The 23,640-nt window shown below is 45.7% G+C and overlaps 1 protein-coding gene across 2 annotated transcripts; it reads left to right on the top strand.

Annotated features, from left to right (window-relative positions):
• Window positions 1-2,250: 2,250 nt before the first annotated feature.
• Window positions 2,251-22,033, top strand: tspan14 (tetraspanin 14). Of its 2 annotated transcripts, none has more exons than XM_035400528.1 (9): window positions 2,251-2,326; window positions 5,945-6,034; window positions 9,928-9,978; window positions 11,254-11,400; window positions 14,793-14,963; window positions 16,193-16,318; window positions 18,319-18,366; window positions 18,716-18,829; window positions 19,249-22,033. In XM_035400528.1, the coding sequence occupies exons 2-9, from the start codon at window positions 5,954-5,956 to the stop codon at window positions 19,315-19,317; spliced, it is 807 nt and encodes a 268-aa protein (XP_035256419.1). In that variant the 5' UTR covers window positions 2,251-2,326; window positions 5,945-5,953; the 3' UTR covers window positions 19,318-22,033. The 2 variants fall into 2 exon arrangements, with proteins under 2 accessions (XP_035256419.1, XP_035256420.1); XM_035400529.1 differs by lacking the exon at window positions 2,251-2,326 and adding an exon at window positions 4,627-4,648.
• Window positions 22,034-23,640: the final 1,607 nt, after the last annotated feature.

The raw sequence follows: 23,640 nt of genomic DNA, 5'->3' as shown, positions 1-23,640 counted from the left end.
CCCACAACACTCATTCATTTCCACAGTTTGTGGAGGTGAAACAAAGAAATGCAACAGTTATACAGAAATCAACAATGCATCTGATTGTGGTTAATAATGAACTCCCAGGCTAAATGTGTAACTTCACTACCTTTGTAAAATTAACTTCATTGTAGACTGCTGTGGTTATTCAAAAAGTTACACAAACAATGGAAATTATCTGGTGAACCAAGGGGGCCAATGCTTTGCCCTAGCTTTCTATTTGTTATCTTCAGCATGTTTACTAGTAACAGTAAGCTGAGTTGTATTAACTGTGTGGGAGAACTACTGCGAAAGAAGAACAGGAAACAGAGACAGGAAGTGAGAGAAAAGTACTAAACTTTTGTTTTCATGACAAAAGGTTTCATACTCTCTCTGTGCTGCAGTATTTTTTTTTCTTTTGAAAAAACAGAGCAGATATGAGAACAATAGAAGGATGAACTGCACATTCTGGGAGGCCTGTCAACAATACTGGCTGAGGGATGATGGATGTTTTCATTAATTAATCCCATTCTTTAAGGCATTGTGTGAGAGAGTGTGCTTGTGTTTGTATGAGTATATGCATGTGTTTAGAGTGTATGTGTGTCAGTGTGTGTGCGAGTACATTTATATGTTGCTGTGTGTGTGTGTGTGTGTGTTCTTCTCCATTGATACCCACTTCCAGTTATGCAGTCCACCGTGGGGTTTGTCGAAATGTTTTGTATTGTTCCTTTAACTTTGCTTTTTCAGCCTGGAGGTACAGCTTTGCACATGTACTGACAATAGACACTTTCAGAACTTCTACAAACACGCAAATTATTTAACATTTACAAATTTCTATTTGACTCAATCGGAGTAGTATTCCGTCAATGCCCAACCAGACCTTTTCATTGTGCTATCTGATTTTGTCCACCAGGTGGCAACTATGCAGCAGGACTATGCCGGTCGCTCATGCTTTTGACTGTCTGCCTCTTACATACTTCACAGTTCACAGTTCTAACATAACATATTTAACATCCATGTTATGATAGTCCCTTACTATTTCATCCAAATGTATTTTGAATTAGAGACCACAAAGAGCATTTTTGGAATACGTCTTAAAATTATTCATGGATCTCTTTAACAGTCATTGCCATGTTCAACTGTAACAAGATTAACTGCTTTTTAAATGACAAACTCAGAACATTATAGTGCAAACATTCTCCAAATCACTGATCTCAAGTAAACCAATGATGTAAAATTAAAAATCTAGTTTCTAAAAAACACATTTCGTAAAAACCAATATAACATTCTGCAGTGTTTAATGAACCCACTGCAAATGAGCATCTGTCTGTGTGGGTTCTTATTGCAAGAGCAATTAATTGTACAGGCCTGATTAAGTTCACACATCTTCCCACATCATACTGACATCTGTGTGCAATTAAAAGACACACAAAAGGCAGAGAACACTGGAAATCTGCCAGATTGTACGGGGGGGGGGGGGGGGGGGGGGGGGGGGGGACAATAGTCTGAAAATTCCCTCTTCTCAGTTGAACTCCTTGTGATTGCAGCCCCAAAATGAACCACATGCCTGGATGCAGTGGAACATGATTCAAATTTTGAATATATTGGTAAAGGGAAAGGTGGCACAGCTTCCCAAGAAGAGGTGGGAGTCCTGGCCAGCCTGAATCTTCTCTGTGTGTAGTTTGCATACTCACCCCATGGTAGCATGGGTTTCCTCTGGGTACTCCGGCTTCCTCCCACAATCCAGAGATATGTACGTTAGGTATGAGTAGGTGTGAGTGTGCATGTGCATGTTCACCGTGCAATGGACTGGCGCTCTGTCTGGGGATTGTTCCTGCCTTGCGCCAAATGCATGCTGGGATATACTTCAGCCCCTTGTGACCCTGAATTGGACAAGTGGGCATAGATAATGAATGGATGGATGGTGAAAGGAAAAGAAGGTTTAGTTTAATACATTCCTCTGGTCTTAGTGTTTTCTTTTCTATGGCCTGACTTTTAAAATATATATATATTTTTTATTTACTGAAGAAATTGTAATGACCAATGAAATACTATTTCTGTGTTCTAAGACGTAAGTATTTCAATATTTATTTTGAACAGAGGTCATTGATAGTAACAACTTAATATTCAGCTCTATGACACAATTAAAGTTACTAAAAAGCTATAATGTATTGCTCTGGTGGGTTCGTGAAATACGGACAGCTCTCATATTAGCAGCTTTACGGTAATATATGGGCGCGCCTCTTATAGAATGCGTCACCACGGCAATGAAACTCTCCGAAGACTTTTCAAACTCACTTGAAAGGCCGAGTGACTGAACAAAGCAGTGAGTATTCAGAGTGGGATTTTTTAATAAACAACAAAAACAAACATAGGGCATATATATTTATAGTAAATGTTGTGGGGAAACGAAAGGTTTTCTATTTTGTTTGTCTGGGGCAGTGGGAAACAAGGCATTCCAAGCGGAGTTTGCTAAAGAACTTGGCTAAATTAGCCTGAGAACGGAGTAACGTTAACTTTAGCTAGGACAAGATGGAAGAGTGTCGGTCTGTGCTTTAGCTAACATTAGCCAGCTAACGTTAGCCACTCTGAATCAACAAAGTCTACTGACAACTTAGCTGATGTTGTCTTCAGGAGGATAAATACACACTGTCTGCTTTTGCTGAAACTCAGAGCCGAAATACAATAAACCTTACCCAATAGACTAGCTTATCTACCTGGCGCTAGTTTTCCACGGACTATTAAACTTCGTTTAGCTGGCGCTTGTTAACTAACACTTTGTTTACGACCTAGCAGCCAGCTAGCTAGCCAGTTTCCATAATTTGTTGTTCAGCGATGTCTACTGGCAGTTTCTGCAACTTATGCGCTACTCTAAACTACTTTAGCGTTATCTAATTTTAGAGTTAACCTAACTAGTTTACCTAGCTATCTCTAAAGTTCACGGTGTCGGGGGAACATATACGCCAGTGAGTGTTTTTCGATATTTACAGTTGGCTTACTGATGATAAGTTATTCATTATCGGGTTGGTCCGTTACAGTGCATTTGACTGCAGGTCAGGACGAGAGAGGAACGGTTTGTAGTGGTGAATTTGTGCCGAGTGATTTTTTCCTTGGCGTTGAGGTGCCTGTTCTTTCAGACTCTGAGTCACTCTGAGACAGCACAATGCGGTGAGCTGACTAGTTCGACCTCAACATTTTAAAGGACTCTTAGAGGCATTTTTTCTGCATTTGCTTTGTTAGCAAAGATATTGCGAGGTCTAATTAGGTTTGATTGAGCTATCATTTCAGTGGTTTTCACAGAGCCTGACAGCTGTGTACTCTGAACTATTGAAGAAGCATGTATTGTCAGTCGTGTGTTTGTGCAGAAAATCAGAATTTAAAATTTACGTGTTTAGTTTATAGACATTTTACAGGCAGGTGTTGCTGTGCCATTACATTACTGGCATTTAGCAGACACTCTTATCCAGAGCGACTTACACAACTTTTCTGTTTATACAGCTGGACATATACTGATGCAATGCAGGTTCAGTACCTTGCGGAAGGGTACAATGGCAGTGTCCTCCTCGGGAATCGAACCTGTGACCTGTATGTTACAAGACCAGATACCTAAAGACCTTTAGATTCAAAGGAGATGCATTGAATGAAAATACACTTAAAAAAAGAGGCCATTTTACTGTCATAGTGTAATGCCCGGTGGTAGAAGACAATGCTTCTTAAAAAAAAGAAAAGAAAAATACTCCATATGACATAGTTGGGAAGAACTTTACTAAAAAAACAAAAAATATATGCATTGACATTCATTCTCTTGACGACAGTTTCAAAATCCATTATATATTCACAGGTACAGGTACACGTCCTCTTCAGCCAAACAAGGTGGTGTGTCTGTACTTAAAAAAATCCAAAACGTTATCTTAAAAGACAGTGTACACTGCCATTTTTAATGTTTTCATTGCCTCCAGCTCCCATAGGGCATTGCAAAGTATTTGCCTTTGATGTCTGTGAGATGTTGGAGAAGAGCTGGATGGGAATTGTATTACAGTGCCAAATTGGTAGACTGCTTTTGCGGCGCATGACAGAATTGGGAGAATTTTTTTTAAAAATGTGAAGCTTATGAAAAGAACCAAGCTGTTGGCAAGTAACAGACGTTCGTGACAGCATGCACATCCAATAAAGCGGGGTGAATTTTTCCTTTACGCACAATTTGGGTTTCATTAATTATTCCAGCCTCAGATGTAGGGCGGCTGGTTTGGCTCTGCCTTCAGCGTACCAAGGGCTCGCATGTGTTTTCGTCTTGATAAGCGGGTTGTATTGGTTTTTTTTGCCCTCTGTTTTCCTGTCATGCTTTTCACCATGCTTGACATTTAACAGCACTCAAGAGTGCTCATGCTTATCGCCGTGGGTCACGAGTGCACAGTTAACCAAACTAACGACAAAACTTTGGAATCAATGTCCAAAATACTTCATTTTTCTTTGTAAATGAATATACGTCATATGTGAGTAGAGTTCCTGTGACGCTTAGTGTGATGCATACTTGTGAAAATGACTTGCTTGTGTACTTCCAGGAAGACTACGCAGTGCCCAACCGCACAATGCAAACAAGCGAAACTCTCGACGGAATCTGCATGACTGTGCTCGTTCACGGCTGAGGGTGCTGTTTAGGAAAGATTTGCACTTAAGTCTGTAAATGATTGGTTTGGGAGTTTTTCTCAATTAGTTGATGTCAGCTCGTAAGGCTGCTTCATACTTTCCGTGTTCCACAGACGTGCGCGCGGTTCCATTCATACTAAAATTGAGGGTCCGCGTCGGTCTGGCGTTCCACGCATGCGCTTTTCCCGATCTACACTCCATTCCAGTTCCATTACCTTAGAGCGAATGTGTAATTGAATGCGATGATAAGAAAATTTTTGGTTACGCTGACCTATAAAACGCTATTCCAAAAACAAGATTAGACATGATATACATCGGATCTCCTCGCACAACTCTTCAAAACAAGCATCCATTACATTTTGTTATCTGGAGCATGCGCAGTTGGCGTGCTTGCTATGCGTACAGTCCGCGCGGTCACAAATTTTGGGCTGCGCACGGATGTCCGCATAGGGGTCCGCGCGGACCCTCCAGACATGGGCGGATGACGACATTTACGTCACGCGGACACAGAAAGTATGAAGCAGCCTTTACACCCCACGTTTCATTGATGAAAGATCTCTGTGAACTACTCTGGATGTGTCGCTCTGATGTCTCGGCTGTCACTGGATTTTGCATCTTGGGCACAGATTGTCTTGAGTCTAGCTGGAATGATGTACTCCGTAGTGGAGCCACGGTTGCACATACTTAGGGACATTAAACCTCTTAACTTAGAAACGCCACATTAGGGAGATTTTGATCTGCACGTTTTGTCTTTTAAAACTGAGGCTGTGCTGTTTCACCTTTGACCATCTGTATGGTGTGCTCTTCACCGCAAGTTCAGAGCTGTCAGGGGAAAAATGAAATCATTATTGTTAACATTATTACACCATTCCTTTTTCAGTTAAATTGCCTGCATTCTTTTGCACATATTTCAGTTCGGTACTGGTTGCCCCAGAAAGGAACTGAGGTCTCGCATCTTGCAAAATTCAGATGTTGTGTCTGTAATCAGGTGTTGTTTTTTCTCTTTGTATCACAGCTAGTTTGCAGTTTTATTTTTATCTGTTTTACTGGCTTGTCAGACAGACAGTTGTGTTCCCAGTGCGAGTAGCCTATGTGTGCTACAGATGGTGCAGCATGGTCGCACAGTTGCACAAGAGCAGAATATCCTCAGCTGGAAATGTGGAGCTGAACAATAATGGAAAGACTGAATAAAAATAAAACTCATCCTTCCTCCCTTTCTTCCCCTTCCTCCTGCTCCATCCCGCCCCTCCTCCCCCTCCCTCCTCCCCCCCCCCCCCCCCCCCATTTGTCCCCGCAGGGAAGAAAGATGCACTATTACCGCTATGAGACCGCGGAGGTCAGCTGCTGTTTTAAGTACCTGATGTTCAGCTACAACATCATCTTCTGGGTGAGTAGTCGGGGATGGGAGGGGAAAATTGAGAGGTTTTCCTGGTGAAGAATGATAACCCACATTGCTGCATGTTATCTTCTGTTTCCGCCCATTTTCACATCACACGCTATCTGCCAGTCATCGCAAAATGGTTTTCGTACTTTTTTGGCCTGTGGATAACTGAAAATGTGTACACGCTGTACACGGATGTTCAGTTAGTCTCTCTCAGTCAAGACTCAGGTTCCCAGAAGTGTTTTTTTTTCTTTTGGTTATTTCCTTTCTTTTCCATGTTAGCCATGTTTTTTTTTACACCTAGTATCTGGTAAATGTTATTCAGAGTATATTTGGGATGTTAAGTGTGTTTGCTTTAAACACTGAATTGCATTACTTTTAGGGCGTTTAGCAGACACTCATCCAGAGCAGCTTACAAGCTTTCATTCTTTTACAAAAAATCAATTTATGCAGCTGGATGTTTACCAAAGCAATTCAGGTTAAGTGCCTTGCTGAAGCGTACAATGGGCGTTCCGCTCCTGGGAAATGAACCTACAACCTGGGATTTGCAAGCTCAATTCCCTAAGCATTGTATTACTGCCAGCAATTGCTAACATTGCTAACCCTCCATTGAACCATTTTATATGAAATTGTTTTCTCAAAATGTTAAACTGACGGTTTGCAGCGTAGGAGGCAGACTTTAGGCTTAGCCGTGAAAAATGAAAATATTTTAACCATGTCATATGTGGAGGATAGAGACAAGACTTATCAGCATCTTATTGGCTGATGTTGAGTCGGCCCTGCCAGTGGATCGTAGGATCTTAAAATGGTGGCTCTCGTAGGAAAGAGTACTGTCGCGAGCAGCTTCCTGCACTTTTGGTCATGTGTTTGTGATGGCCGCGGTTGCCAGATTGTGCATTCTTCTCAGAGCCGTGTGGCTCAGGAGATGGGGTTAGGGTCGGGTCCATGAGTGCTGAATGGATCTGAAGCCTGGTTTGGCAGATGATCTGTGGCAGGAGTCCGGCCAAAGCTGGAGCTAAAACGTGCTAACGAGAGTCATATGGCAGCTATGCGTGTGGACGTTATTCAGCTATTGAGTGTTATGGAATGTGACTGTCTTCTGTGAACCCTGGCGAAAATCACCCTCTTGGCATGGAAGCAACACCAGACTGCTGGAATGCTACTGCAAAATATAGGCCTACATCCCTCTCCACCACGCATGCACACGCACGCACACGCACAAGCGCACACGCACATACACATACACACAGGCTCACACACAGACACACATGCACATTGGATATTTGCTGAAGGAATTTGGGTTAATTTCCATTTACTCAAGGGTACAACTGGCTGTGCCTGGCCTGGAAATGAGACCTGGTGCCTCCTGAGTTATAAGGCCAGGTCCCTAACCCTTATGACCTCTCACACACAAACACACACACACAGGCACGCACACATTTACATTCGTAAACATGCATACACACGCAAAAGCGCACACATTTACATAAATACACACACACACACACACCCACCCCGTATCCCTGGACGAACACACACAGATTAGACCCAAGCTGCTGTCAGTCTCTGCTGGGCTCACTCCATTGGCTGTCACTGTCTCTCTGCATGCAGGACATTTCCCTGCTCTGTCCAGCACAGTGCTCATTTCTTACTCTCATGCGCTGTGTATTCCTACAGTTTGAGTGCGCTGTGACTCAGGCGCTGGTGTGAGTGCGCTGTGACTCAGGCGCTGGTGTGAGTGCGCTGTGACTCAGGCGCTGGTTTGAGTGCGCTGTGACTCAGGCGCTGGTTTGAGTGCGCTGTGACTCAGGCGCTGGTGTGAGTGCGCTGTGACTCAGGCGCTGGTGTGAGTGCGCTGTGACTCAGGCGCTGGTGTGAGTGCGCTGTGACTCAGACGCTGGTGTGAGTGCGCTGTGACTCAGGCGCTGGTGTGAGTGCGCTGTGACTCAGGCGCTGGTGTGAGTGCGCTGTGACTCAGGTGCTGGTGTGAGTGCGCTGTGACTCGCGCTGGTTTGAGTGCGCTGTGACTCGCGCTGGTTTGAGTGCACTGTGACTCGCGCTGGTTTGAGTGCGCTGTGACTCAGGCGCTGGTGTGAGAGCGCTGTGACTCAGGTGCTGGTGTGAGTGCGCTGTGATTCAGGTGCTGGTTTGAGTGCGCTGTGACTCACGCTGGTGTGAGTGCGCTGTGACTCAGGTGCTGGTGTGAGTGCGCTGTGACTCAGGTGCTGGTGTGAGTGCGCTGTGACTCGCGCTGGTTTGAGTGTGCTGTGACTCAGGCGCTGGTGTGAGTGCGCTGTGACTCAGGTGCTGGTGTGAGTGCGCTGTGACTCAGACGCTGGATTGAGTGCGCTGTGACTCAGGCGCTGGTGTGAGTGCGCTGTGACTCAGGCGCTGGTGTGAGTGCGCTGTGACTCAGGCGCTGGTGTGAGTGCGCTGTGACTCAGGCGCTGGTGTGAGTGCGCTGTGACTCAGACGCTGGTTTGAGTGCGCTGTGACTCAGGCGCTGGTGTGAGTGCGCTGTGACTCAGGCGCTGGTGTGAGTGCGCTGTGACTCAGGCGCTGGTGTGAGTGCGCTGTGACTCAGGCGCTGGTGTGAGTGCGCTGTGACTCAGTCGCTGGTGTGAGAGCGCTGTGACTCAGGCGCTGGTTTGAGAGCGCTGTGACTCAGGCGCTGGTTTGAGTGCGCTGTGACTCAGGCGCTGGTGTAAGTGCGCTGTGACTCAGACGCTGGTGTGAGTGCGCTGTGACTCAGGCGCTGGTTTGAGTGCGCTGTGACTCAGGCGCTGGTGTGAGTGCGCTGTGACTCAGGCGCTGGTGTGAGTGCGCTGTGACTCAGACGCTGGTGTGAGTGCGCTGTGACTCAGGCGCTGGTTTGAGTGCGCTGTGACTCAGACGCTGGTGTGAGTGCGCTGTGACTCGCGCTGGTTTGAGTGCGCTGTGACTCAGGCGCTGGTTTGAGTGCGCTGTGACTCAGGCGCTGGTGTGAGTGCGCTGTGACTCAGGTGCTGGTGTGAGTGCGCTGTGACTCAGGCGCTGGTGTGAGTGCGCTGTGACTCGTGCTGGTTTGAGTGCGCTGTGACTCAGGCGCTGGTTAGTCCAGGGCCTCTTTCTGCTTACGCCAGGCAGGCAGATGAAACCGCAGGGCGCGCGTTTCCTGTTCGGCGCGGTGCACAGGGCGTCGCTGACGACGGTCCCTTTCCTGTCGGCCTCCCGTCTGCATCAACAGGAAATGTAGAAACTGCGACCTACAGTGGGGCGGGCCTCGGGCGTGCACTAACCGCTGTGACTGTCTGTCAGCCGCATATCCTGTTTTTGCAATAACCGCCGTCACCGCAGGCCGTCCTGCACCTGTTTCTGCTGCAGTCAGGGGCTCCTCTTCAGCAGGCCGTTGTTTCCGAGAAAACATGGCGCCTTCAGGCCAGTTTGAAATTACCGAACCATTTAAGTGTAAATAATTAACATTTCAAAAATAATTTCCTAATTAAGCCACGCTGATAAATTAGTCATGAAGCGTTGGCTGTTTTATCCTGACTTTAACTCTTCCCTTGTGTTGTCTTTGGAGAGCTGGCTGCCAAGCGGCTAATGGAAATGAAGCTATTGTCTGTGCTAGGCAGACAGATGGAGAATAGGTTCACTGGTTGAATTAATATGCTCAAACCTTCCTGGTCCTCTTGTTTAATAAGCCCAGTTTGCATTGGTCCTCTTGGTTAGGAAGCGCATATTTCATTGGTCCTCGTGGTACATTTTAGCGATTCTCTCAGTTAATAAGCTCCATGCTTTTTAGTCCTCTCGGATAATAAGCTCATGTTTTATTGACGGTGTAGTGCCTTGCAGTGTGTGCAGATCAGGTCTGTGCGGGGCTCTCCTTGCTAATCTCACGCTCTGTTTTCATCTTACAGCTGGCTGGGGCGGCCTTCATCGCTATCGGTTTTTGGGCCTGGAGTGAGAAGGTGAGCTTATTAAAATAAAAAATCTTATTTTTAAAAGTGTATTTGATGACAGTGTGTCTGTGAGATGCAATCTGCGCCCCCCCCCCCCCAGGTGATCTTCACAGCGGTGGTAAACTACCCTCTGTGTGTGTGTGTCTGAGAGAAAGAGAGTGTGATATTGTATGAGTCAGTGTGAACGTGTGTGTTTGTGTGATTGTGTGTGCGTGTACGCGCATGTGTGTGTGTGTGTTGCGTGAATGTTCATACCAGATAAGACAGAGATGTGGAGGTTTCCCCATCTATTGGCTGTTACACACTCACTTATTTATCACATTTATTTATTTAGAATCATTTAGTGTCAGGCAGGCAGATTCTCAGAGAGGCAGCCAAGCCACAGGTGGCTGTTTGTGCAAATTATGAACCAGCCTGAGTACTTCACTGTGGCTCTAATGGTCCAGCCAGCCGTGGAGCTGATAGATTGACTCGCTGGTCCTGTGCATCCAACATTTCTCAACAGTAGGGATGAGTATCTCAGTATCTCTGTATATTGTTGCATTGTTATTAGATGTCTAACAGTGCAATGCTTCACCAGTTCTGAATAATACATGCGCTTTAATGTATTATTAACGATATATTAACATGGTTTTTATGCCTGGCTTCACAAGCTAAATAGCCAGGCAGTGCCAGGATGGAGGATTTGTTGCAGTGCGCCTCTTTATCCCACACCAGCAGGTCATTACTTCAAGTGCAGCAGTGTCACGTCAGGCTATTTGGACATGTCATCCCAAGCAGCTTGCCGATTACTTCTCTAGGGTTCAACTGCAGTGCCCAGCCAGGGAATCAAAGTTCCAGACATGGCTGCTAGCCTGAGCTCCTTAAACAGCACCCCACAGTGCTGCCCTGGTTCCTCTCCCGAACTAGCTGAGTTAAAATGTCTCTTTTTATTTCCACACTGCTGCTCATTGGGCAGTGCTGTCTGAGAATCAGACGTCAGTGTGAGTCCAGGCTTTCCTTCATTTTTGTCACTGTAGTAGTAAGATAGCCAATCACAAGCTTCTGTCCATCCAGATCTTCCCCCTCATGTTAATGGGACGACTGGGTTCATCAAATACTTGTGTTGTTTATTCTGTTTCATTATCATTTGAACATGATAGAACATCGCTGGGTTCAGCTTTGTATGTTAGAACTCCCTTTATTTAACATTTTACCCGATGGCTACATTGCACCAAACTGAAAAGCGTTTTTAACTGACTCTTTCCTGGTATCCAGAGTGTAATGACCTTGTGCCCTCTGTAGGGGGTGCTGCTGGACCTCACCCAGGTGACGCGCCTGCACGGGTTCGACCCGGTGTGGCTGGTGCTGGCGGTGGGCGGGGTCACCTTCATCCTGGGCTTCGCCGGCTGCGTAGGGGCCCTGCGGGAGAACATCTGCCTGCTCAAGTTTGTGAGTTCACCATCGCACTCCCCTACACCGCCCCCTGCTGGCGCTCTCGCGCCGTGCGGCGACTCATTCGCTCGGTGAGACAGGCTGTGTTACCGAGGTTAGCCAGGCTTAATGGAGAGTACCAGTGCCAATGGAGAGCTCTGTATTCTCACACAGACCCCCACCCCAGGCTCTGTTTAAGCGGGTGTTTGTTTGAGAGAGGCGGTGCTGTTACAGCGATAAAGCGCGCTCTGTCTATTAGCGGCCTGCGCTGTAAGTGCCTCACAGAGAGGCGGAGACTCGCCCGCGGAGCCGTCTGTTAGCGGCCTGCGCTGTTAGTGCCTCACAGAGAGGCCGTGACTCACCCGCAAGGCATTTTGTGTAATGGCATCCGGGTGTAGTCCTCCATTCCGTGCCAGGGCTCATTGTGAGTGGTTGCGCTTTGCTTTGAAACGGCGAGAAGCGTTCCCATGTGGCCTGCACGGCTCAGGCTGACTTCATCTGCCAGCGTGGCTCACAGAGCAGGCTTACTGCTAGCAGGTCGGTTGTGCTTCTACATGCTGATGTCCTGATCTGACCCGAGTACAGTAACATTCAGTATCGGCTTATACCATTCCGACACAGAGATGTTTTGTTATTTGTCTTAAAAAAAGCATATCATGTAAAATTTGGAAAAATCCAAGCTTCTAGGTTTCTGATTAAATGAACAGATATACTCCTACATAAGACTGGGTGAGATTATCAAATGTTTTTAAGCATATAATAACAGTCAGCGGCACCATGTGGTGTATGTTTTAGTCTTTTTTAAAAATCACACCTTGGCGCCGACTCCATTATGTGTTTCTGCAAACTTCTTCGTGCGTGTTTGCAAAGTTATGTCTTTTTAAAAAATGAAATGGTGCAAGTTTCATTTACAGTAAACCGGATGATCCACCTTAAGTTTGTGTCATAAAAATCACAGCCGACTGTTGCAATGTGCAAATGTTTTACAATTCTCTGGAAATACCGTTGACGATGGTACTGCAAAACACTGTTGCATGAACTCATACCGTTAGCTTATAGCTTACCTAAAGATAAGGCAGGCTATAGCACCCAGCCCAACTTTGAAGTGGTGTCTATGCATTAACATCAAGCATTCCAATAAAGGAACGTACCTGTGAAAAGTTGGCGTACTCCTTTCAGTGGTGTTTCTTCAGATGCTTTTTTTCACATTTGTTGTATTTTAAGAAGCTGTGCTAATGCCACCCCTTGAAGCGCTGGCATTGCAAATGTGTGCAAGTGGCCGTAGGATTGCTTTTGGACTTACGTTCCACACAGCAGACAGTGTAGCAGATACCAACTTGTTTAATAAATAACAGCCTCATTCCTGATGATGAATGGATAGAGCTTGTTCGCGGGTTAGCAATGGCACATTCAAGCAATTGGCGTAAACAGAGTCAGAGATTGCTGCAGGCAAGAATTAATATGCATATAAAGTATTGTAGTGTCAGACGGGATCAGATTCAGATCGGGCGTGTCCTTGCCCTTACCCAATCCCAAAAATACGGTATTATTGGGAGCTAATACGGATCTATGGATCGGTTTGGGACATGCCTGTTTTTAACATGACAAAAAAGCAGAATGAACACAGTGAATGAAAGCTGTCATGTGCATACTGTGTTATACTGTAATGCTTTTGAAATGCACCTTGATTACATGAGGAATGATGTTACATTACATTACATTACAGGCATTTAGCAGACGCTCTTATCCAGAGCGACTTACACAACTTTTTACTTAGCACTTTACATTGTATCCATTTATACAGCTGGATATATACTGAAGCAATGCAGGTTAAGTACCTTGCTCAAGGGTACAACGGCAGTGTCCTTACCCGGGATTCGAACCTCAGACCTTGCGGTTACAAGCGCAGTTCCTTACCCACTGTGCCACACTCCGTCATTGCATTTCATTGTGAGAATACAGTTTAATAGAGATGACTGCAATCTTTATTTGCAGTACTTTGCATTTATTTATAGTTAATATTTATAGTATATAAAGTTTTAAGTTTGACACTACATATTTTAACTGAAAATCCTTAAGTGTGAAACATATGAATGTAGTGTGTTTAGATGTATGAAAGACTGTTACTTATGATGTGAGATGGGACTGTGTGGGATGTAGGTTGTGATTAACATTAACATGAACGTTTTGGTTGTAATTATGGTTCTAAATCATTTGCACGTGTCTGTTTAAAAGAGAACAGTTTTGTAAACATTTATGACCTTCTCCAAATGGTATACCGTATTTTTACAGACGTATCCTGTTTCCTGACTGATTTCGGACTCTCGACCAGAGTGCTTTAAAGAGAGAGTTCACTTTCTGTAGTTTATATTTTTAATATTATTTCAGTTTAAGTGTGTGTTTTCGATTGTTCCAGACTGTCCGTGTACAGTGAAGGATGTTCTGAGGACCAGCTGGATTTACAGTGACTGATAATATGAGCTTTCAGCAGTTTGTGGCCTAAAGCAAGAAAATACACTTCAGATTACTCCAAAGCAGCTTGTACAGCAACGTTATGTTTTCAGAGGCTGTGCATATTCACTTATGAGTTAATAGCATTTATTAATAAATACTGTTTTTATGTCCTGTCTGTTCTCATTTTCTTCTCAGTTCTCGAGCAGCGCATGCTCTTCAGTCCAGCGGCCTGTGTAGTAATGCTGAAATCGGAAACCATGCCGCAATTTCCCTGAGTGCAGTGGTCTCAGGTTGCATGTATCACAGGAAGTAGTTCTGGCCAAAAATAAGATTAAACATCATTTTTTGAAGTATAATCTGATAAGATACACATGTCTGACCTCTGGAGGCATAACATCACTCTACTAGCTGGTTTGAAGTTTCTTGAGGTAAATTTTCTTCCTGGAGACCACAGACTCTCGAATGCCCCTATAACAGCCAATGTAAAGCCGTCAAATCATCAGAAGCTTCTAAAAATATCTAAGTTATCTTTCCTTGTGCACAAAAACGGTCACAGCAAAGCGAACAAATACACTAAAACCTGGATAATGAAAAAGAACTATCATTTTAAAGAGGGACTTCACTCTGATATTAAAATGAACATTTAGGCTATTCCCTGTAACGTATGTTTAATTTCACAGCAGCAGCTCTTGCATGGTGAACAGCTCCTCTGATCAGCCACAGAATTACGCTGATCACTCTGTTTTCTCTGTATTATGATGACATCCGCCGATGGTTTAGTTTCTTCCTCTGTTTACGCAATTTAGTTAATTTTGTGTTTTCAAATTCTTAGTTATCGACGTAACTAGTGTGTCATCAGTTAAGGGTCTCAACCGTGTTTGACTCTGATCAGTTGCTTGGTCATTAAAGGGACTGAATCGGTTTTTGGCTGTGGTTAATTGCGGCCTGTGTCTCAGTTCTCAGGAGTGATCGGCTTCATCTTCTTCCTGGAGCTGACGGCGGCCGTGCTCGCCTTCGTATTCCAGGAACCCCTGAAAGAGTGGATCAAGGACTTCTTCCTCACCAACGTCAAGGCTTACAGGGAAGATATCGACCTGCAGAACCTCATAGACTCGCTACAGAGACTGGTGAGTCGGGACAGAATCTCGCAGACTGGTGAGACAGGACCTCAGACTCCGCAGAGACTGCTGAGAGGGGACAGGACCTCAGTACAGAGACTGGTGAGACAGGACCTCAGACTCTGCAGAGACTGGTGAGACAGGACCTCAGACTCCGCAGAGACTGCTGAGAGGGGACTGGACCTCAGACTCTGCGGAGACTGGTGAGACAGGACCTCAGACTCTGCAGAGACTGGTAAGACAGGACCTCAGACTGTACAGAGACTGGTGAGACAGGACCTCAGACTCTGCAGAGACTGGTGAGACAGGACCTCAGACTCTGCAGAGACTGGTGAGACAGGACCTCAGACTCTACGGAGACTGGTGAGACAGGACCTCAGACACTACAGAGACTGGTGAGACAGGACCTCAGACTCTACGGAGACTGGTGAGACAGGACCTCAGACACTACAGAGACTGGTGAGACAGGACCTCAGACTCTGCAGAGACTGGTGAGACAGGACCTCAGACTTTACAGAGACTGGTGAGACCGGACAGAACCTCAGATTGCAGAGACCGATTGAGAGCAGAACCTCACAGAACCTTACCTGGGTTTGGAATGATAGACCAGCAATACTCTCAGATTCCACTGAGCTTGTGCGAATGGATCTGCAGATTTAGAGCGAGTTGTTCTCTAGGGGTAGCTGTTGTTTCTCGAGGGAGCCGAGTCAGAAATTGTGCCATCCTGTTTTAGAGCCGCATTATGTACAAGCCAATTTATTTCATTCAATAAACTTCTAGATTAATCTAAAATCTGTCTTTTGTTAAAAACAGAACATAAGCAATCGTTTTTTCATCTCCATTTATTTCAATATGTGAAGCACTTTCAGCTTCATAAAGTCAGAAGTATGTATATATTATAATTACGTAATAATAATGAGTTGATAATGTGTTTGAGAGCAGATGGGATTCTGGGTAACAGCTGTTTATCTCCTCTGTATTTACCATTTTGAATGCTTGCTAGATTGAAGTAATACCATATGCTGCTTCCCTCAGGACAGATCACATCATTTTAGCCCACCTGGTGAAAGTGCTGCACGTGGCCTTTCCATGCTGAATGAAATGCAAATGCATACATTTACACAGTCTGGGCGCTGAAGGGTGATGTTCCTGTAGGGTCGGGGGGGGGGGCGGTGCGATTCGTTTGCCGTTGAACCCTTCATGCCCGTTGACCGTAACAGAACCGTCTCTGATCACAGAACTATTGCTGCGGAGCCAATGATCCCAATGACTGGGACCAGAACGTCTACTTCAACTGCTCCAAACACAACCTCAGCAGGGAGCGCTGTGGAGTCCCCTTCTCCTGCTGCGTCGGCGATCCTGCGGTGGGCGTCTCCGCTGTCTGTCTGTCTGTCTGCCTGTCTGCCTGTCTGCCTGTCTGCCTGTCTGCCTGTCTGTCTGCCTATCTACCTGTCTGTTCGTCTGTCCGTCCATCCACCTGCTCATCCGTCCATCTGTCTGTCTGGCCGTCTGTCTGTCCATCTGGCTGTCTGTCCACCCACCCTTCTGTCTGTGTTTGCCCGCACGTCTGTCTGTCCGTCTGTCTGTCTGTCTTTCTGTCCTGTCCATATATATTTTCTTGCCGTCTGGTTGAGGTTGCGTCAGTGATCTTCATTCTGGTTCCTGGTGGTCCGCAGGGTCTGCTAGTTTTTGTTTTTGCCTTTATATCAGCAACAAGTTCAGATCCAAAGCCGCGTTTCCACCGCAGGAACTTTACCCCGGAACTAGGAACCTTTTGAGGAACTCGGTGCGTTTCCACCGCAGGAACTAGGGTCTAAGTTCCGGGGACTTTATTTTACCCCCAAAAAAGTCCCTGCTCGGGGGGTAGCACTTTCCAAAAGTACCCGAACTTTTGGGGTGCTGCGCAAGCGCTGAAAATTTCTGATTGGTCGACGACTCGCAGTGTTTTATTTCAACCGCCATTTTTAAAAATCTGCACCCTCAAACCAATTTATTTTCATAATAACTTGAAATCAAACTTGTATGTTATGCGGCGCAGTAGCCTACTTTTGGTTATAGCCTGCCAACGTCTTGGAATTATAACATGTGTGCTCTGTTCTTTTCTTGCTTTAGTATTCGTTTTATAAAATGTTAAGCATTCGTGCTGGGACAGCATAAAACATTCAAACGGTTTAATTCAGTAAAAGCAAACTGGAAATCACCTTCCGCACTTTTTGTCAGGGTAAAATAACAGGTTAATTCTAGTAATCGTCCCCAAAATAATTTTACTCTGCCATTCTTAAATTCCACAAAAAGACCAGGAAGACTATGGACTAATTTATGGTGCATGGTTCGCATCTGGAGGGCACACTTCGCTGCTCGGCTAGCAGTAACTTTGAAGGAAAGCAAACGGTGGCTGTATCACTGTTAATTTAAATTTTCACGCAAGTCTGAGTTTTCGTTCTATTCTTGTCATTTTGCGATTAGCCTATATGGAATTGACGATGAGAAAGTAATCAATTCAACAGCAAATTGTTTACGACGTGTGCATGTTTTCTGCTGTTGTTGCCAGTTATTTGTGGAATGTGAATGCATTCTGTCGCCTGGATGTCAAGACATGAAAGTGAATGTTCGCATAAAAACATAATGAATGTGTTTGAGAGGATATATAAAACAGTTACAATCTGACTATTGGCCTGTTATATCCTATTTGTTGCATAACAACGGTCCAAGTCCAACTACCAACGGCAGTTTTGCTTGACAACGGTAAAATATGCCCAAACGGCCGCGGAAGAACATTTCAATTCCAGGTGATTAAATCGATAAAAATCAATAAATACAAAAGTAACCATATATAGTCATTGGTAACCCGTTGTATATAAGTGGAATAAACCCCTCCGGGCTGTCCCGGTTATTAGAAAATAATGTAGACTACTTCGTTGGTATGGGGTTACAGAAGAAATCATAGGACAGATGGACCGACGACAACGTCGTTTTTTCATACGTCAGTGGGCTAATTTGCCTAATCTTCGCGGGACTTTAGACCGCGGTCGAAACACAGACAACAATGGGCTGAAGGAACCTTTTAGTTCCTTGAAAAGTAGTTCCTGGGACTTTTGGTGGAAACGCGGCTCAAGAAACCAGGTGAGGTGATTTAACTGCTCAATCAACTGCTTTTACTGGTCACTTAAGTGCAGAGAGACAACAAAAACAAGTAGCCCCCATGGCTCCCCAGGACCAGCAGTGAGGATCACTGGGATGCTCTTTCTCTGGGTAGCTGCCACTGCCTTGACTGTGTGACCCTGTGCCGCCTCTGTGAGACTGTGTCATCCCTGTGCCTGTGAGGCTGTGCTGACCCTATGCTCTGTTTGGCTGCTGTTTGCAGGACTCAGTGGTGAACACTCAGTGTGGCTACGACATCAGGGCTCAGAAGGTAAAGAGGAGATTTTGGGAATCTGAGTAAAATCTGATGTACATGTCACCTGTAAATAAGCATGCACACACACACAGGCGCACGCCCACTGACGCATGTTCATACACGCAGGCAAGCACATACACGGGCACGCAAGCACACGCACACACACGAGCACACACGCGCACACACACACACACACACACACGCTCTCCTGTAGGTGTGAGTAGTTATATACTTACTCTGTAGCTGAGCATTTTGGAGATGCATGCACTTCTCAGGAGTGTTTGGAGTGATACATGCATGGTTCAGACTGTGGATGGAGATTATTAACTCTGGCGACGTGTCCACACCCCCGTGTGTGTTCTAGGGAGACTGGAGCAGCACTATCTACGCTAAGGGCTGTATACCGGCCTTGGAAGAGTGGCTACCGCGTAACATCTACATCGTAGCCGGAGTCTTCATCGTCATATCTCTGTTGCAGGTACCACCTGTCCTTGTGTTTGTGTTTACTGTGATCAGCTACTAGCTGGGGTCGGCTACCGAACCCCAGTACCACTGTGGCTCCGGTACCCATGTGACTGGTAGCTAACGGACCCAATGGCAGTGCAGATTTAGGTTCCCCGTTTTGGTGCCACACGCCTTCACAAGCTAACGTTACACTCACTCTGCGGACTCCGTCAGTGACAGCAGGTACCCTTAGCAAGCTAGCTAACAGCATACATTCTAAGTATAATTCAAACAATTAAATTGAAACGATTAAATAGTTTGCAGTGAAAAAGACATTCTTTAATGTGGTCAGTTGCTCTTCATTTTAATGTAAGTATTGGTTCGGGCACCGTTCGGGCACTGTTAGCATTTTACAAGTATCATTTTGGCCCCTTCCCCCCTCCCTCCCTGCAGATGGTGGGGATCTTCCTGGCGCGGTCGCTGATCAGCGACATCGAGAAGGTCAAGTACAGCTACTACTGACGCAGCCCACGCGGGGTCAGTCTCGGGTTCGGACTCTCACCAGCACCTCTGCTCCCATTGGCTGGGGCCTGCCCGGAGAGCGGGAGGGCGGAGCTCAGTACCAAATGATCTGCTCCGCCCCTCTGTCTGTCTGTCTGTCAGCATGTTTCAGTGGGGAATGCAGCAGGAAGGGGGACCAACGCGGGACAGACTGAAATAGTTTACATCATTTTATCTCTCTGAGAGCCAGAAAGATTTTAATTCAAGGGCCGCATTAACCGTCTAGTTTTTGTTGTTGTTGTTTCATTAATTGTTTTTGGATTTATAATACAATGAAGATGTTGGAGGCAGAGGTCACCCCAGCAATGTAAGGCATGCGTCCTGCTAACGAACTTGGGGTTCCGCCAGCCTGCTCCCCGAGTTCTGATGCAAGGATGATGTCAGTGAACTCCCCGGTTCTATTTTTTTTTTTTACAGTTCCACACATCAGACACGCCCTCTTTCGTCCTGTTGTGACCTCACAGCCTTGATCATTACATTCCGTCATACACCTGAATTCTGAGCCCTGTGCTGCGGCTGTGACTGCCATGACAGTCTAACTTCACTCACTGTAGGAGGTGTTCTGCTTTTTCCACTGGGCTGGGACGTGGAGGGAACGCGAGTTGGAAAGCTGGGGGGTGGGTGCCATTTTCCTTCTCTCTGCCTTCTTAGTGGCGTCTCTTAAAAAAACAACAAAAAAAAGCTTTTTTTTTATTTTGCAGATGGGGAAGCAATCTTTCAGTACTTCTGAATTCATGGCCACCAAGGCCTTGTTGATGCACGCTTGTTTAATGGCTTGGATATGGTGCGGTTTGGTTGGAGGTGATATCAAGGGTCATTGTGTAAATGCAAAAGCATGTCATGGAGAGAAACCAAGAAAAGACGACTGCTGTCACAATACCGTTCTCTCCCCATTGCAAGTTAATATCTATGAGGACAAGCCACCTCATCAATGTTCGTTAATTTCGAGCCTGTTGGAATGTTCACCGTGTCACAAAGCACCTCTGGGCAGAGATCATATGGTCCTGGAACCTGGCAGGAACCATGAGCCAGACAAGAAGAGACGGGGGGGGAGAGGGTGTGGCCAGCCAGCTTAACAGGATATGGTGGCTTAGGTGCACTCCAATCCACCTGCATTAGTCACTCAAATTCCTTTTTGTTCCTCTGCTGTTATAAAGCCACTTTCTCTGCTCTCCTCCACCTCTCCTTCCTGTGTGAAAGGGGAAGACTGAGCAATGAGTGAACCCTCCCCCAGTCACGTGCACACACACGTGCACACACGCTGATACACACCTGACAACCTGCCATGTCTGCAATGTGAATTCTGTGTGTAAATCCTACATAGGTGGGTGCTTACAAAGTGCTCAGGAGGCCTGTACAAGCTAATGTCATCTCTTCGTCTCCAGACCCTACCCTCCCTCTCCATTCTCCTACATGTCACAGCCGTAATGAGCAGCTAGAAGATTAGATGTCACAATAAGCGATGATTGGGGTTGAAGTCCAGATGTTGTTGTGTAAGTGTGGGTTGTTGCCTGCACCTCTGGACTTGAACTCTGATCAGCTCTTTCTCTATGAGATGTTCTGTAGAGCGCTTCTGCATTTAACCTGACACCACACAGTACCAGATTCTGCCCTGCAGTCACCCCGAGTGCCTGAAGGATTCTCTGTGGGCGTGCCAGTCCCACAAGGCATTATGGGAAAACTTTTACTCTTGAATTTTTACAAAAAGGGACCTTTGTTACATTTATAATTATACAAAGAAAAAATAGTTCTAGTTCAATTTTTTGTAATAACTTTTTTATGTTTTGTAAATACAAATTGTGTAATTTCTTGCCAGCTAATGTTTTTCAATAAAATCAGTCAGATTTTATTGGCCTTGTGAATGGTGGAAAATGGTCAGTTTGGCTATAATGTCACTTTTTGCAAATATGGTGTCAATGAAGTCCTCAATGTACCTCTTCATTTCCTGTTTTCATGATATATTTGTCTGAACTGGGCAGCTGTGAATATACATATAATTATTACCAGTGTTTATTATTACCAGTGGCGAAGAGTAGCTGCTGTTTTCAGTTAAACGGAAAGTTGTTGGTTGTCACGGTACAAATCAAGACACGTTTGCTTTTCTCAGAAGTACTTGGTTCCTTTTATCTTTTTAATACAGTGTACTGGCTCTCTTACTGCTTCAGTGAGAATTAGGACGCCCCAACTTCTTCAGAAAATCGGTTTTCTCAGCAGGCAAACCCTCACTGCTTATAATTGCAGAATTTCTTTGTTTTTCTGGCTCAGAACAGCATGCTTGTAAGTGAGTTAAGTGTAATTCAGGCATTTTTATGGCATTTTCTTTTATTTCTTAAATATACAGCTGAGAAGCTAGACAGCTTTTCATGCAGTTTACAGTCTTGAGAATGTAAACATGCCATTAGGGACTTGAAGTCAATTAGTTTGGAGCCCTCTAGTGTTCAAAATTGTCTATTGCAGAATGCCGTTTTTTAGATTGTGTTTTTTTAACTTGCTGGTAATGTTAAGATATTGAATTCAGAAGGCTGTTCTTCTGTTACGAAGAGCTGCTGCTGCACCTGTGGTGAGGGAGAACCTGCTCACAATAAGCTGAATTTTCCCCTCAGTTTGAGATGTTTTAAGTGAAGGTTTTATTGTGTGCTTTTTGTTGGAAGGCTAAGAACATAAACTGTGAAAGACATCTCTGGGAGTCAAGGGTTACTGTTTGCAGCAGAGTGGAATGTGTTCGCATTTTGTTTGTTGCTGTTGGGATGATTTCAACATCCAAGCACTCAAAAACCACCAAACAGAATAGAAATATTTGTTAAATGGCAGATTTACAAGTTCAGGGCAGTGGTCTCTCCTGACCTGTAGGTGTTTGATTGGTGCTTATGGTTCAGTTTGTGTCTCTCCACAGAGCAACTTTAAAATCCAGTGCTGTGATTCATCCTAGCTCAGAACCTGTGCTGAGATTGGCAGGACCTGATGGAGGAGTCACGACTCTTCACTCTTCACTCATTTGGTAGTCTTGTAAGTTAAAGGTGATGGAAACTGCTTGATTGCACTGAAAAAAAACCAAGCAAACCCAGGATCGGTTTGGAACCACAAGAACGGGTGGTAAAAGGGGTCTCCGTTAGAGGCGAACGAGCACGCTGAAGTGGCCTCTGAAGAATTAGAGCTGACAAACGGCCAATTGTCTCGTATCAACACTTCCTGTCTGGCTCAGCTGTAGGAAAAATCCCAAAAGTCTCTCAGCGTGTAATGAATCCGTGATGAAGAAGAGAACTGCTGTGTTCCACAGTGATGTTCTGGCTCTCCATGCCCCTTTCCCCCCCTCCCATCCTGGTGTCATGCACAGCCAGTAACCTGAGCACTCATCCCTGGGTAAGCTCTTCCTCCAGCTCCTGTTTCCTGTTCCCCAGCAGCACCGTAGACTTTTTTTCCCCCTTAATACTATCTTTCCTGTAACTATGCAAACCTCTGGCGACCTGTGGAAATCGGAGCTGGGCGGGTGTCAGGGGTCACACGCAGGCCCCTGGAGACTCAAACCTGTGCGTTACTGTTTGCCGTAAGGGGGCGCACTCAGGTCCTGTTTGGATGGAAGATGCAGAGAGGTAGTGGTTCTGGGGCTCTGGTTACCCCCTTTGGAGACGGTAAGGCAATCTCCTCTGGAAAATCGCCAGCGGCACTAACGAGGCGCCTCCGTGGAAACGAGATAACGAGATCTTTTCCACACGGCAGGAGACCAAACCACTGGCTGTTCTGCTCCATCTCACTTCCTGAGGAGGAACATTTAGCCTGTTTAATGACACTTATCATTGCTGTGATTGTTGGGTACGGTTGAGCCCTGGGCGAAGCTGCTAGCTGTCTCTGACCTTTTCCTGTCCCAGATCTCCCCAGTGCACATTGGAGATGAGGAAAGGCATACTTGAAACTTCCAGCAAGCTGGAAACTGAAGACGGTCTCGCTGCTACTACCTGCAAACTGTAGTGATATGCTCTGAGTACGGTGCGACCTGTTGCACATTGCTGCAAGGCGAGTGGTTCACTGCGAGAACTGCTGCGCAGCTCAGAATCTGAATCTCTGAATCGCCCTATGAGCTGATTCACAGCACAACCTGCTGCACAGTGCTCCAAGCTGATTGATTCACAGTGTGGGCTGCTGGAAAGTGTTCTGAAGGGGAAGCCCACGGTCTCTTAGCCCGCAGTCAATGGGCCGAACCAAACGCCGATACAACAATGCAAATCTGTACTGGCTGGATTCTCCTTTCTCCACTTGTGCGAATCTGCCTTTGAGCAAAGCTTCCCT

The sequence above is a fragment of the Anguilla anguilla genome, chromosome 18 (assembly GCF_013347855.1).
Source record: "Anguilla anguilla isolate fAngAng1 chromosome 18, fAngAng1.pri, whole genome shotgun sequence".
Lineage (NCBI taxonomy): Eukaryota > Metazoa > Chordata > Actinopteri > Anguilliformes > Anguillidae > Anguilla > Anguilla anguilla.
Note: the sequence above shows the minus strand (reverse complement) of the source record. Positions and strands in the feature narration are given on the sequence as shown.